Below are 12,572 nucleotides of genomic sequence, written 5' to 3'. Positions count from 1 at the left end.
AGGTACTTACATGTATGTGTATACATACATAATTCTCAAACCAGAAGAAAGGCCAATATTTAAATTCATGTACATGCTGCGGGGAAATTGAGGTAGGCTTCCATGAGGGAATTAAAGAGTGGCTGGGAATTGGAAGGGGCAGAATACATTGACGTTTTTTCCATTTGGCTAGCTTGCACATCCCCAGCTAATAAGTGTCTGAAATAGGATTTGAACTCATTTCTGACTTCAAGACTTTAGTCCATGTGCCACCCATTGCCCAAGTATTTGAACCCCTGCTCTCCCAGTGTTCTCTTGGCAGCCATGTTTCAGAGATGGCTTGGGAAAAAAGAGCTCATCTAATATGACCCTTTCATTTTCCAGTTAAAGAAACTGAGGTCTAATGAGATGGCATGCTTTGCTTCAGGTCAGACAGGGGGGACACGTCAGAGACTTAACCCTTTGATTTCAGCCATTCCCAGCCAGGGGATGAAAAATGTCATGTGGGAGGACCAAAGGCAGTCACAAAGCATCTCCTCTGCTCTCAGGAGGGGCGGGTGAGCATCCTGACTTCAGCTCTTACCTCCTTCTCAGAGACCTGTGGTCTGAGCTTTCTAGCCCAGCTTCCTCTTGAGGGTTTGCCTGGCCTTCGAGTCTGACTGTCCCACCTCTTACTGATTTTACTGGGTTGGCCTGAAATTTTGTTCTTCCCCTCCATCCCTCCTGGAGGTTTTCCCAGACTGCCTAGTGGATGGAGACAAAGCAGCCTCTCTGGAGGGCTAGACCTGGGCTGGATGAGAACTAGACATGCAGAAAAGGCCGGGCAGCATCTGGGGCCCTGACAGTGAGGGGGACAGAAGAATGTAAGGGCAACCTCGAATTCTCAGTCAGGGTAAGACATTTCCTAGGCTGCTGCTGAGCTGGCCCCATTTATGTGTCATGGAGGTGGTCTGTGGCTTTTTTTTCTCTTTTTTGCCTGTTAGGGCTAGAGGAAGAAAGGCCAGAGATAGGCTGGCAACCTGCCCAAAGGGAAATGAGGTATTTTTCCACTAGGCTGTGGGGGGAGATCTGCACTCCTGAGGCAGGTGGCGAGAGTGAAGGGAAGGGGAAGGAGAGAACAACTCAGCTGTGTATGAACAGTCCCAGAGCTCTAGCCACTTCAGGAACTAGCTACCCCCAGGTCTACCATCAGTGGAGGGAGTTTCCACACACCATTAAAATCATAGGCGTAATACCCAGCTCCCGCCAGATACCCAGCACCAAAAATATGATTGATTTTAGCCTATTCTTCTGAAAAATTACCTACTTAATTCTGGGATGCTCTCCACACTTTCTGTGTTTGCCTGATATGGAAACTGATCTGTGGAGCTCTGGATGGTACAGTTTGGATTATTCCAGGCTGTATAGATTTTGTGCCTGCTGAGTTCTGCTGGACACTACCTAGAGACAGAGCTGAGGGCACTGATGGTCAACCTTCTTGGTAGCCCTTGGTTCATTGCCTTTAATGTTTACCTTACTGGGGTCCATGTTGAATTTCTTCCTGCCAATACATAGTTCTTTCTCCTTCTGGACCAGGCGACTATGAACAGAGGAGGAAATGGTCAGACTCTCAGTAGAGGCAAGGCTTGGCACCCCCTCACCCCTTACCTTACCCCTAGGCCCTAGCTTTCAGAGATTCTCCTTTCTGGCTCAATCTGACTTTTCAGTGGGTCTTGATTCCTTCCTTCCTTCCTTCCTTCCTTCCTTCCTTCCTTCCTTCCTTCCTTCCTTCCTTCCTTCCTTCCTTCCTTCCTTCCTTCCTTCCTTCCTTCCTTCCTTCCTTCCTTCCTCCCTCCCTCCCTCCCTTCCTTCCTTCCTTCCTTCCTTTGTCCCTCCCTCCCTCCATCCCTCCATCCCTCCATCATTTCTTTTCCTTCCTTCCTGAGGAACACCTGAACATTTTCCCCTGCTAGTGTGCTTCCTTCCTGGTGTCAAGGTCCTTTGCTGGCCTATGCTGCCCCCTGGGATCCCAGTGCTGGTATGTCCCAACCTTGGGCTTGTGGTCCCTCTTGACCCTCATGGGAAGGTGAGGACATGTGTTTTCCTTTTTGTCTTCTATACTGTCACCAGCTGCCTCCTCCAAACTATTTTCCCCCAGGGGAAATGAAAACAAACCTAATCTACCATTGAACTATTATTATAACCTTCAAACCACAGAGTTCTACCCTCCCCCACCTACTCTGCTTCCCCCAGCTCCCCCTCACCTCTCTTCTGCATTCTCGAAGCATTCAATCTGGGCAAACACTTCTGCAATCTCATCCTTTAGCTTCTGCCAGGGCAGAGACAGACACCCAGGAGAGTCAGAGACAAAGAGGAAAGAGTGGTGTTAGATAGTGTCCAGGGAGGAAGCTTTGTATGTAATTGGGAGACAGAGTTCTCTCTCTGCCAGCTGAGGACCAAGAGATAAGCCTCTTGTTGTTCAGTTTCAGTTATGTCTAACTCTTTGTGAAGTCATTTAAGGTTTTCTTGGTAAAGATCCTGGAGTGGTTTGCTCTTTCCTTTTCTAGCTCATTTTACAGATGAGGAGACTGAGACAAATAGGGTCAAGTAACTTGCCCAGGGTCACATAGCTAGTAAAGGCCTGAAGTCAGATTTGAACTCAGGTCTTCCTGACTTCAAACTCAATGTCTTACTTACTACATCACATGGCTGCCCAGTTGTCAGCCTAGCATTCATTGAATGAGTCCCTTTCAGAGTCACCAGTGGTCCTCAATAGAGTTTTGCCCTTTCTGCTTTTCCAGCCTGATGACTCCCCACACATATATTTAGACTCAGCCATACTGATCAACTTTGAACATGATGCTCAATTTCCCACCTCCAGGCCTCTGTACCATCTGCCCCTCATGCCTGGAGCACTTTCCCTCTTCACCTCTGCCTTTTGGAATGTATCCTTTAAAACTCAGCTCCAGTGCCATCTTGCAGAGGAGCAACCGTAAGCCTCTATTAAACTCTGCAGCTTCTTCTATCTTCACCTATGTTATTTTGTATTTATTTATATGCCTTCTGCATATGCTTCTCTAGGTTCCCATTCCCTCTCCCCTTAGAATATAAACTCCTTGCAGGCAGAGACCATTTTACTCTTATCTTTGAATCCTCACTGCCTAATACTATGCCTGGCATACAGTAGGCACTTTATAAATGCTTGTTGATAGGATTGAGAGACCTCCTCCAGGACTAAGCGTGAAGGCGAGAGCCTGAGAGATGCTAATAGATGAGATAATAAGGACTTTTCAGGTTATCTTAATTTCCATTTCCAGTGCATTGCAGGCATGGGGAACAGCCAGGGCAAAGGTACAGAGTTGGGAAATGGGTTGATTAGCAGCAAGGAGGCCAGAATTATGATATGATATGATATGACCAAGAATTATGATAGCACTTAATCCAGGAAGAGCCCTCTGTCATCAGTCCATCAAAGGCTGAGTCTTGTACCTTCAGGAGCAACCCAGGGGCAGAGGGAATTCCCTTCCTTTGGCACCCAAGTTAAGAGATCTGTCCCAAGTTGCTCTCCGAAGCAGTGGAAAAGAATGCAAGCTGCCCTTTCCCCAACAGGCTTCCAGAAAGGGGATCAAGATGATTTCTGGCTCCTTCAGAAATGTAGCTACTGCCTGAAAAACAAGTTCTAGCCACAAGGTGCTGATTCCACACCATGTAGGACACAAGAGCTGGAAAAGACTACAGATGCCATACAGTCCCACCCACAGCCGAATTGTAATGTCCACGGCAACATCTGGGTCAGATGGTCCTCCAACTTCTGCTTGAAACCCTGCAGTGATGAGTAGCTTGCTGCTACCAGGCAATCCATTACACTGAGACAGCTCAGACCAACAGGAGGATTTTTCCTGACAGTGAACTGAAATCTGCCTCCCTAACGTGATGGACTGCTTCTCTCTTTCCTAACTCATGAGGCAGAAAGCCTTGGGTCCAGCCTGTGCCTGAGGCTGTGAGTCAAGTCTGGAGGGGCACCAGGCAGCTACTGATCCCCGGGCAGGGGCACCTACCTGGATGTCCTCCAGAAGCTGTTTCCGGTGCCATTTGATATTCTGAAATTCCTCAGCTTCATTCTGATTCAGGTCAGCTGGATCTGAAAATAGAGACATCCTGATGGGCTATCTAGGCTGGGGAGGTGAGGATGGTTTATCCCTTAGAAAGTTGATCGGCAAATTACACCCTAGAAATTGATAAATGCTTCAAAGCAGGTCTTGATGTACTGTTTTGTTGATTGTCTTAAGATTTAAGAAAGTGATGGAGATGTTCATAATGCAGCTTAAAACCTAACTACTTTAATTCTTTGATTTTCAAATGAGGAAATTGAGGCCCAGGAAAGAGAAATGACCTGCCAGAGGTAACACAGACAATAAGAATCACAGGTCAGATTTGAGCTCACATTCTCTTAATCCAGATAGACTCCTAACTAGTAAAGACAGAACAAAAAATGTAATGAGGAATTGAAACTGAAGTGAGGAAGCATAAGAGAACTCCCTAGCTATACTTAGGGAATTTAGATCAGTAGACTTGGACTAACTAAATCGTGACTTAAAAAACTATCGATTAACATTGTCTATGTTGTCTTGAATTTTTATACAAAATCATCATGGGTAATTGCCAAGCTGTTCTTGGTGACCTTAAAAAGTTAGTGGTGAATGGTAGTGGTGGCCTGGGGTTATAGACAGGTAAGTGTTAGAGACCTTATCTTAAAGAATTTACTACCATAAAGGCAAGTGAGCTTGACTCTAATTCTTGGGGAAATTTTAGAACAAGAATGAAAAGCTTGATGGTGGTGGTGAGCACTAAGAGCCAGCATTGGGTTAGGCTGACAGATCATGGCAGACTAACCTCATTTCCTCATGTGACAGGATAAGTTGATTAGTTAGGCAAATTATAACCTGGATTCTAACATCTCACTTGCCTGAACCTCTGATACTATCCTTATGGACAAGATAGAGAGATATAGGCTAGCTGTGAAGGCAACATGATACATCTGGAGAAACTGGACCCAGAGTCAGGAGATCCAGATTCAAATCCTAGTTCCAACACTTTTGTTCTGTGTAACCATGGACATGTTTCTGAATGTCCTTCTTCTTCTTGGAAGTTCTCAATGGTAGGTAAGTGTTATCATAATAATTATGGTTTTTACCTTGACCAGACTTATTATTTCATCCAGTGAGGGTACTCCTCCTTAGGAACTTTCTCTAACAACAATGAAGGTTGAGGAGCAGTTGGGTAGCTCAGTGGATTGAGAACCAGATCTAGAGGCAGGAGGTCCTGGGTTCAAATTTGGCCTCAGACACTTCCTAGCTGGGTAACCCTGGGCAAATCACTTAACCCCTATTGCCTAGCCCTTACCACTCTTCTGCCTTGGAACCAATACACAGTACTGGTTTTAAAAACACACACACACAATGAAAGTTGGCACCTTTCCTGAAACTTAGAATCTTAGAGGGGTATTTGGGGCTTAAGGAGGTTAAGGGGCATTCCCAGGGTCACAAAGGTAACATGAACCCTTTCTTGGGGGAGACTTGAATCCAGGTCTTCTACAGAGGTGTCAAATGCTCCCTGCAAAATTACCTAAAACAGATTAAAATAGAATTGAGAAGGGGCAACTAGGTGGATACTTCCTAGTTGTGTGAACTTGAGCAAGTCACTTGACCCACCCCCACCCCCATTGCCTAGCCTTTATCCCTCTTCTGCCTTGGAATCAATACTTAGTATTAATTCTAAGACAGAAAGCAACGGTTAAAAAAAAAGCAGAATTGGGAAGAGTTAAACAAAATAGATAAAAAATATAACACAACATAGATAATGTTCATTTATGATTTTTAAGTCAATATACTGCTCCCCACAAATCAATTTCTAGTTGAGTTTTTAGAGTCCAAGGTTATCTACATAACCATTAATGACATCCTTTATCTTGAATAAGGAAAGTGAGGCTTGGAGGTTCAATGGTTTGTCCAAGGTCACACAGATTGGGATTCAAACCCAGTTCTTTTAGACTCCAAGTCCAGTCATCTAACCATTGAGCCACCTGTTATCTTGAACAGTAGAGGGCTGTATGAATTTGGATGCATTTGTAGCTTTATCTTGTCTGCCTGTGAGGCAATTTGACATGCTAAAAAGAACACTGAACTTGGGGTTGGGCAGGATGTGGGTTTTAATCCTGCCTATGACTCTTAATAAAGGTGTAGCCTAGGACAGTTACTTACACCTCAGTTTCCTTCTCTCTAAAATGGACATCATAATTCTTGCTCCAATGCTTCATGGAGTACAAGTGAGAAGATCATGTCTAGAAGGTGCTCTGCATACACTGCAGGACTATGCATGACAGCTATCATTATTCCAAGCAAGAAACCCAAGCTCAGAAAAACAAAAACAAAAACAAATTCCAGGCTTCACTTAGCGCTTAGAAAGAGAAAGAGGCAAGTCATGAGAGAGAGTATTATCAGACTCACTCAAGTTCATAGAGTGCTTTATCAAATATTTACCCTAGACAACCTCGGGAGGTCACAGATTATTATCCTTATTTTACAGATAGGAGTCTGAGGCTCACAGGGTCATTCAGGCATTTAGTTGTGACCCCATTTGGAGTTTTCTTGGCAAAGATACTGGAGTGGCTGGCCATTTCCTCCTCCAGATAATTTTACAGATGAGGAAACTGAGGCAGACCCAGTGAAGGAACTTGCCCAGAGTCATAAAACTAGTAAGTAGTTGAGGCTAGATTGGAACTCCTGAAGACATAAATCTTTCTGATTCCAGGCCTGACACCCTACCTACTACTCTACCTCATGAGCTGTTCTCAGAGAAAGGTACCCAGCTAGTAAGTAGCAGAGGGTTCTTTGAGTTTTACTAGGCAAGGGACGATATTAGACAATGAGCTCCTTTGAGGAATTATCATCATCATCATCATCATCATCTCCTTTTCCTCCTCCATCTCTTTCTATCTCTAGTGCTTAGCACGACCCCTGGCACATAGTATAAGCTTAAATAAATGTTTGCTGACATGGGCATGATAAAGTGGATGGAGTACTGGAGTTGGCATTACTGACACCCAGGCTTTCAATCCAGTCTCTGACAAGGACCATGGTCAAGTAATTTCCCTCTCTGATCCTCAGTTAGTTTATCTGGAAAATGGGGATGCTTTGTGGAATGTCTAGCTCATTTGCATGCTTTAAAGTCTTTGTAAACATCAATCATTAAGTCACCCCAACTGTCAGCGTCATCTCTTTTCAGTAGCAGTCCCACCCCAGCGATCCTGGCTCTCCAGGCGCCCAGTCCCTGAACTGCTTCCGCTTTTTCCTTCCTCTTTCCCGTCAGTATTTTTAGAAATCATTTAGTGTGCAAGACCCGTTTTCAGGACAGCTGGAGTCACTTCCTCTTTCCCAGACAGAGGTGCCCACAGCCCGGTGGGCGATGCCGCCCCTTCTGCCATGCAGGTCTCAACCTGAGAAGGGGCAGACACTTCCAGAGAGGTGTGAGGAGCCAGCCCCTCCTGAGGGGAGTCTGGGAAGTGAGTCAGCCTCCCGCCTGGCTCGTGGGTGTACACCACTCGGCACCCGCCAACCAGCGGCTTCCTCCGCTCCCTGGGTCGGGGCTGCTCAGCGAAGCTGTTTGCTTCTTTAACCACATCGCTGTCCCCTTCCCTCCCAGCCCCCTCCTCTCCTTTTAGACCACTTCTAGACAATTCTGTGGTTGGGCGCTCTATCTCGCCAGTGGGTCCCTTTATCTTCCTGTTAGCGGGGGGGGGGGGGGGGGGGGGAGGGGAAGCCGAGCCCCGGAGATTTTTAAGAGCTGACAAGAAGGCAGTTGGCTGGGAAGAAGGAAAACAAGGCTGGATTTGGAAGCCAGAGGTCTGGCTTTGAATTCCTTGGCTGGGGCTGGCTGCCGTGTGATAGCTTTTCTGGGTCTTGATGTCTTGTTATAAAATGAAGAGATCAGTGTCTGTTGAGCCGAGGGGAATGGAATGGGTGTTGAAGAAATCCTTAGGCCTCCACTTTAAGGATTAGATTATAGGTCATACATTGAGAGTTTAGAGATCACTGAGTCTAACCCTGTCATTGGATATCCGAGGGAACAGAGTCCCAGAGCCTCTTAATCTTGGTCACATATCTAAATGGTAGCAGAAGTGGGATTTGTAAAAGCAAAAGTTGGATGTGGCATGTAGGAGGCTCAGTGGATTGAGAGCCAAGCCTAGAGATGAGAGATCCCAAGTTCAAATCTGGTCTCAGACACTTCCCAGCTATGTGACCTTGGGCAAGTCACTTCACCTTCATTGCCTTACTGCTTTTCTTCTGTGGAACCAACACCTAGTATTGATTCTAAGACAGAAGATAAGTCTTCTTCTTCTTTTTTTTTAAGCCAAAGCAGGATTTGGAGTCAGAAGACCTGGGTTCAAATATTAATTCTACTCCTGACTAATTGTGCACTCTGAGCAGGTTGCACCTGGATCTCTCTGAACCTCAGTTTCCTCATGAAAGTAAGAATGACCATTTCCCCTTCAACCTGGAGCTGTTGTAATGAAAATGCCCTTGATCTTGAAGTTGGGGGGGGGGAAGGGGAGGTCTACACTATAGTGCAGAAATTTTGATTATTCCCTGAAATCTTCCATTCTATATCTCCAGAGTATAGGGGTGGTACTGTAGGGGTTCTCAGTAGAGTCCTATCTCTAGCAGGTCACGCCTAGCTATCAAGGGTCTATAGATGGATTAAGTGTGCCTGGGAAGGCTTATTCCCACCAGCCATTCTAAGTTTAATTGCCATGATGACATTTCTGGTCAGGAAAAAGATAGGGTAAGAGGCTGTATGACCTAGATCAGTGGTCCTGAACTGGGCTAGAGAGCTGACCAAGAGCTCATCCTGATAGAGCCTCCAGTTGGGTCTTCCTTTGTATTAGGGGGGTTGCAGGGACAACTTCTAAGTTGAGTTGTTTGTTCATATAAGACATGCCTTTGGTGAGAGAGACCCTCAGAACAATCGGATCCAAACCCTTGTGAATCCCATGGGGAAACTGAGACCCAGAGGCAGAGGGATTTGCCTAGGGTTATACAAACAGCCAAGCTGTGATTCAAACCCAGGACAAAGGCTCATGGATCTAGATATAGAAAAGACCTCAGAAGCCATCAAATAATTTATCAATCAATAAGCACATTGTTTACTATGAACCATATATTGAACTAGGAACTGGGGATACTAAGACAAAAAGGAGATAGTCCCTGCTCTCAGGCAGTTTGCATTCAAACATGGGCAGCAAACCTCTCTGGCTCTGGCTCTTTCTATATACAGAGACACACTCACAAGAACATATACATATATATATATATATATATACATAAAATAAAAAATAATTTTTGGGTGAGGCTATATTAATGGTCTAGGCCAACTCCTACATTTTATAGATGAACATAAATCTATAATATGAGATCCAAGGTACATGGGAAATCCAGGACTGAGAAGGGAATAAGTGTCAGACTGAGCTTTCCCAACTCCTAATCCAATGCCTTTTATACTGAGCCACTTTTCCTATTTTCTTCTCAGCAGAATACTCATACTACCAGGGGCAAAGGAGCACAGTGATTACAGAGATGGTGGTGGTAAGAGTGGGCAAAGATAAGGTTGTAGAGTAGGAAATCATATATTTTACATAGGTGCCTCAAGTGGATAGGATGCTGGGCCTGAAGCCAGGAAGACCCAAGTTCAAACCTTGCCTCAGCCATTAGCAGTGTGACCCTGGGCAAGTCATTTCACTTCTATCTAACTTAATACACTGGAGAAGGAAATGGCAAGCTACTCCAGTGTCTTTGCCAAGAAGACCCCATAATAGGTTCACAAAGAGTCAAAAAAGACTGAACAATAACACCAACTATATACACACATACATTTTCATATATTTATATGTGTCTGTGTTGTCTCTTCTGAGAGAATATAAAAGCTTTGAGGGTAGGGATTATTCCCCTGTTGCCTTTGTGGTCCTAGCACCATACCTGATACATTTTAGGCATTTAATAAATGATTACTGATTGGGTTATTTGTGAACCAACAAGCATTTATTAAGTTCTTTCTACATGCCAGTCACTATGCTAAGCTCTAGGGACACAAAGACCAAAACACAGTTCCTTCCCTCAGTACGTTCACATTTTATTGAGAATCTATAGATGTTATCTCTCCCATTGTACAGATGAGAAAACTGAGTCTTAAGAGAGTCAGTCAATATGTATTTATTGATCATTTACTATGAGCGCTAAGCTCTAGAGAGGAAAAGAAAGACAAAAATATAGTCCTACCCTCAGGAAGCTCCCATTTTAAAAGAGGAGGCAACATGAAACCACTATGTACATACAATCTATATAGATGCAATCCCAATGGAGATTGTACTAATGTTCAGGGAGACCCCTTTTCCCTTCCCTACACAATTTACAGCTCCTCCCAGCTTCTTCTACATTCCATATATAGAGCCTGTCCCAGCTCTGACTTAGTCCAACACCATCTTACAGTCAGGGAATTCGAGGCCCAGACAGGTTGTTAATTGGCAAAGACCATGCATGCAGAAAGTATCAAAAGTGGAATTTGTACCCACATCCTCTGATTCCAAAGCAGAGACTCTTTCCACTGTACTGAGGAAGGGAGAGAACAAAGATAAGTACTTGGTGTCCCTAGAGAGAGAAGGAAGGGCCTAGTCAAGTGCTCAGAAGAACCTGCCCAGTGAAATTGGCCAGAGGAGAATGGAGATGGGCAAACCTAGGTATTTATTTTATCCTTTTGCTGTAGGGTAGATCCTGGACCTTATAGGATTTATTTTTTTAAACCCTTACCGTCCACCTTAGAATCAATATTGAGTATTGGTTTCAAAGCAGAAGAGTGGTAAGAGCTGGGCAATGGGGGTTAAGTCACAGATAGGAAGTGTCTGAGGCCAGATTTGAACCCAGGACCTCCTGTCTCTAGGCCTGGCTCTCAATCCACTGAGCTACCCAGCTTCCCCCCTTATAGAATTTACTAAGACCAGAGGATCCTAGGGCAGGGATTCCAGGCAATTACTGAATCAGACAAATGCCATTCATACTTTACTTCCTGAAAGGGAAAAGATCAAAAAGAGAGAACCTCCATGACCCAGATCCCTCACTGATTTCTTCTTCTGAACCTGGATTAAGTGAGTCTTCCTAGCTCTGATATTCCCTGTTCTAAGATTGTTCCCACCTTTAATATTCCAGGTTCTAAGACCCCTTCTTGCTCTGACATTTCCTATTCTAAGACTTTCTCCATCTCTAATATTCCAAGTTCTAAGATCCTTTCTAGCTCTGACATTCCCTGTTCTAAGCCCCTCCTAGCTCTGACTTTCCCTGGTCTTAGGTTTCTTTAGCTTTGATACTTCCTGTTTTAAGACTCTTTCTACCTCTAATACTCCAGGTTCCAAGACCCCCTTCTACCTTTGGCATTCCCTGTTCTAAGTTTCCTCCTAACTCTCAATTCTATGCTATTATGATTAAAGTGAATGGTGACAAGTATCTTGTATATTAATAAATACATATTTTTAAAAATACATAATGAAGGAATGAACCCATTTTCTTCCTCCTCCTCTGCTTTTCTGCTTTTTCAGAGAAGACCCCTATTCACAGACACTCAGAGGCAGAAGGGATGTCTTTGAGAGATCTGGTCTACTCTGGACTTAACTAGGAATCTCATCTTAATTATCTCTTCCAAAGGATACTTCTGCCTCCCCTTGAAGATCTTCATTGATGGACAACTCACTCTATTCCTCTGGAACAGCTCTGAGTTTTAGGAAGTTTATTTCCTACATCAGGTTGTCATCTGTCTCTTTCCTCATAGCCCCCAGTCCTTCTTCCTGGGGCTAAGCAGACCATCCAGTACCCAGAGATAGAGGAGAGAAATTTGTGACATTTGTCACAATGAAATGTTCCCCCTTTCTACTCCCCTCAGGCAAGATTGGGACATTCCTCTGTCTTTTATAGGATCCTGGGATTTGGAGCTGGAAAGGATTTTAGCGATAATCTAGTCAAATTCCCTAATTTTAGTGATGAGGAAACTGAGTCCCCAGAGAGGAAAGTGATTTGCCCAAGGTCATAGAGCTCTGCTCTCTCCCACACTTCCTTTCCTCCCCTCATTCTGTTCCATTCTACTTTTGAAGCTATCAATGCCCACTCTTCAGAACCTGCCCCACTCACCCCAAGAGACTTACCTGGATGACACAAATTCATACTGAAACACCAGAAAGAATAAAGCCACTCCTGCTTGGTTTGGGCTTCTCTTGTGCCTCTGTTTGACCTGGCCCTTTTGGTCTCTTGTGACAGTAGTTTCTATGCCTCTCTGACAAAGGGATGTGTCACACTGGGTGGAACATGTTAGTCTCTTTGGGGCTCCAGGCCCCTCCCCTTGCTATAGCCAGAGAGGAAGTCCTCAGACTATACGAAGTTTCAGACTCTGACACTTCCTAAAAACTTCCCCCAAGAAGCCCCCAAGAGCCTTGGGTGCTTTGCATTTTTAGCCATTACACACCAGAGAGAAAAAAGGCATAAGCATCAGATGGGGAGGGGGTGAGACACACCCAGGAG

General features: G+C 44.7%; 1 protein-coding gene across 1 annotated transcript in view; it reads right to left on the bottom strand.

Moving 5' to 3' along the window:
* Positions 1 to 12,364, bottom strand: part of CYTH4 (cytohesin 4) — a 36,559-nt gene extending 24,195 nt beyond the window's left edge. Inside the window, exons 1-4 of the mRNA XM_001366728.4 lie at positions 12,200 to 12,364; positions 4,017 to 4,099; positions 2,223 to 2,287; positions 1,492 to 1,558 (exon numbers count right to left, since the gene is read on the bottom strand). Of these exons, the coding sequence (XP_001366765.2) occupies positions 1,492 to 1,558; positions 2,223 to 2,287; positions 4,017 to 4,099; positions 12,200 to 12,218 (234 nt within the window). The 5' untranslated portion in view covers positions 12,219 to 12,364. The remainder of the gene's footprint in view (positions 1 to 1,491; positions 1,559 to 2,222; positions 2,288 to 4,016; positions 4,100 to 12,199) is intronic.
* Positions 12,365 to 12,572: the final 208 nt, after the last annotated feature.

The sequence above is a fragment of the Monodelphis domestica genome, chromosome 5 (assembly GCF_027887165.1).
Source record: "Monodelphis domestica isolate mMonDom1 chromosome 5, mMonDom1.pri, whole genome shotgun sequence".
NCBI lineage: Eukaryota > Metazoa > Chordata > Mammalia > Didelphimorphia > Didelphidae > Monodelphis > Monodelphis domestica.
The sequence above is the reverse complement of the archived record's forward strand: the minus strand, read 5'-3'. Positions and strand labels throughout refer to the sequence as shown.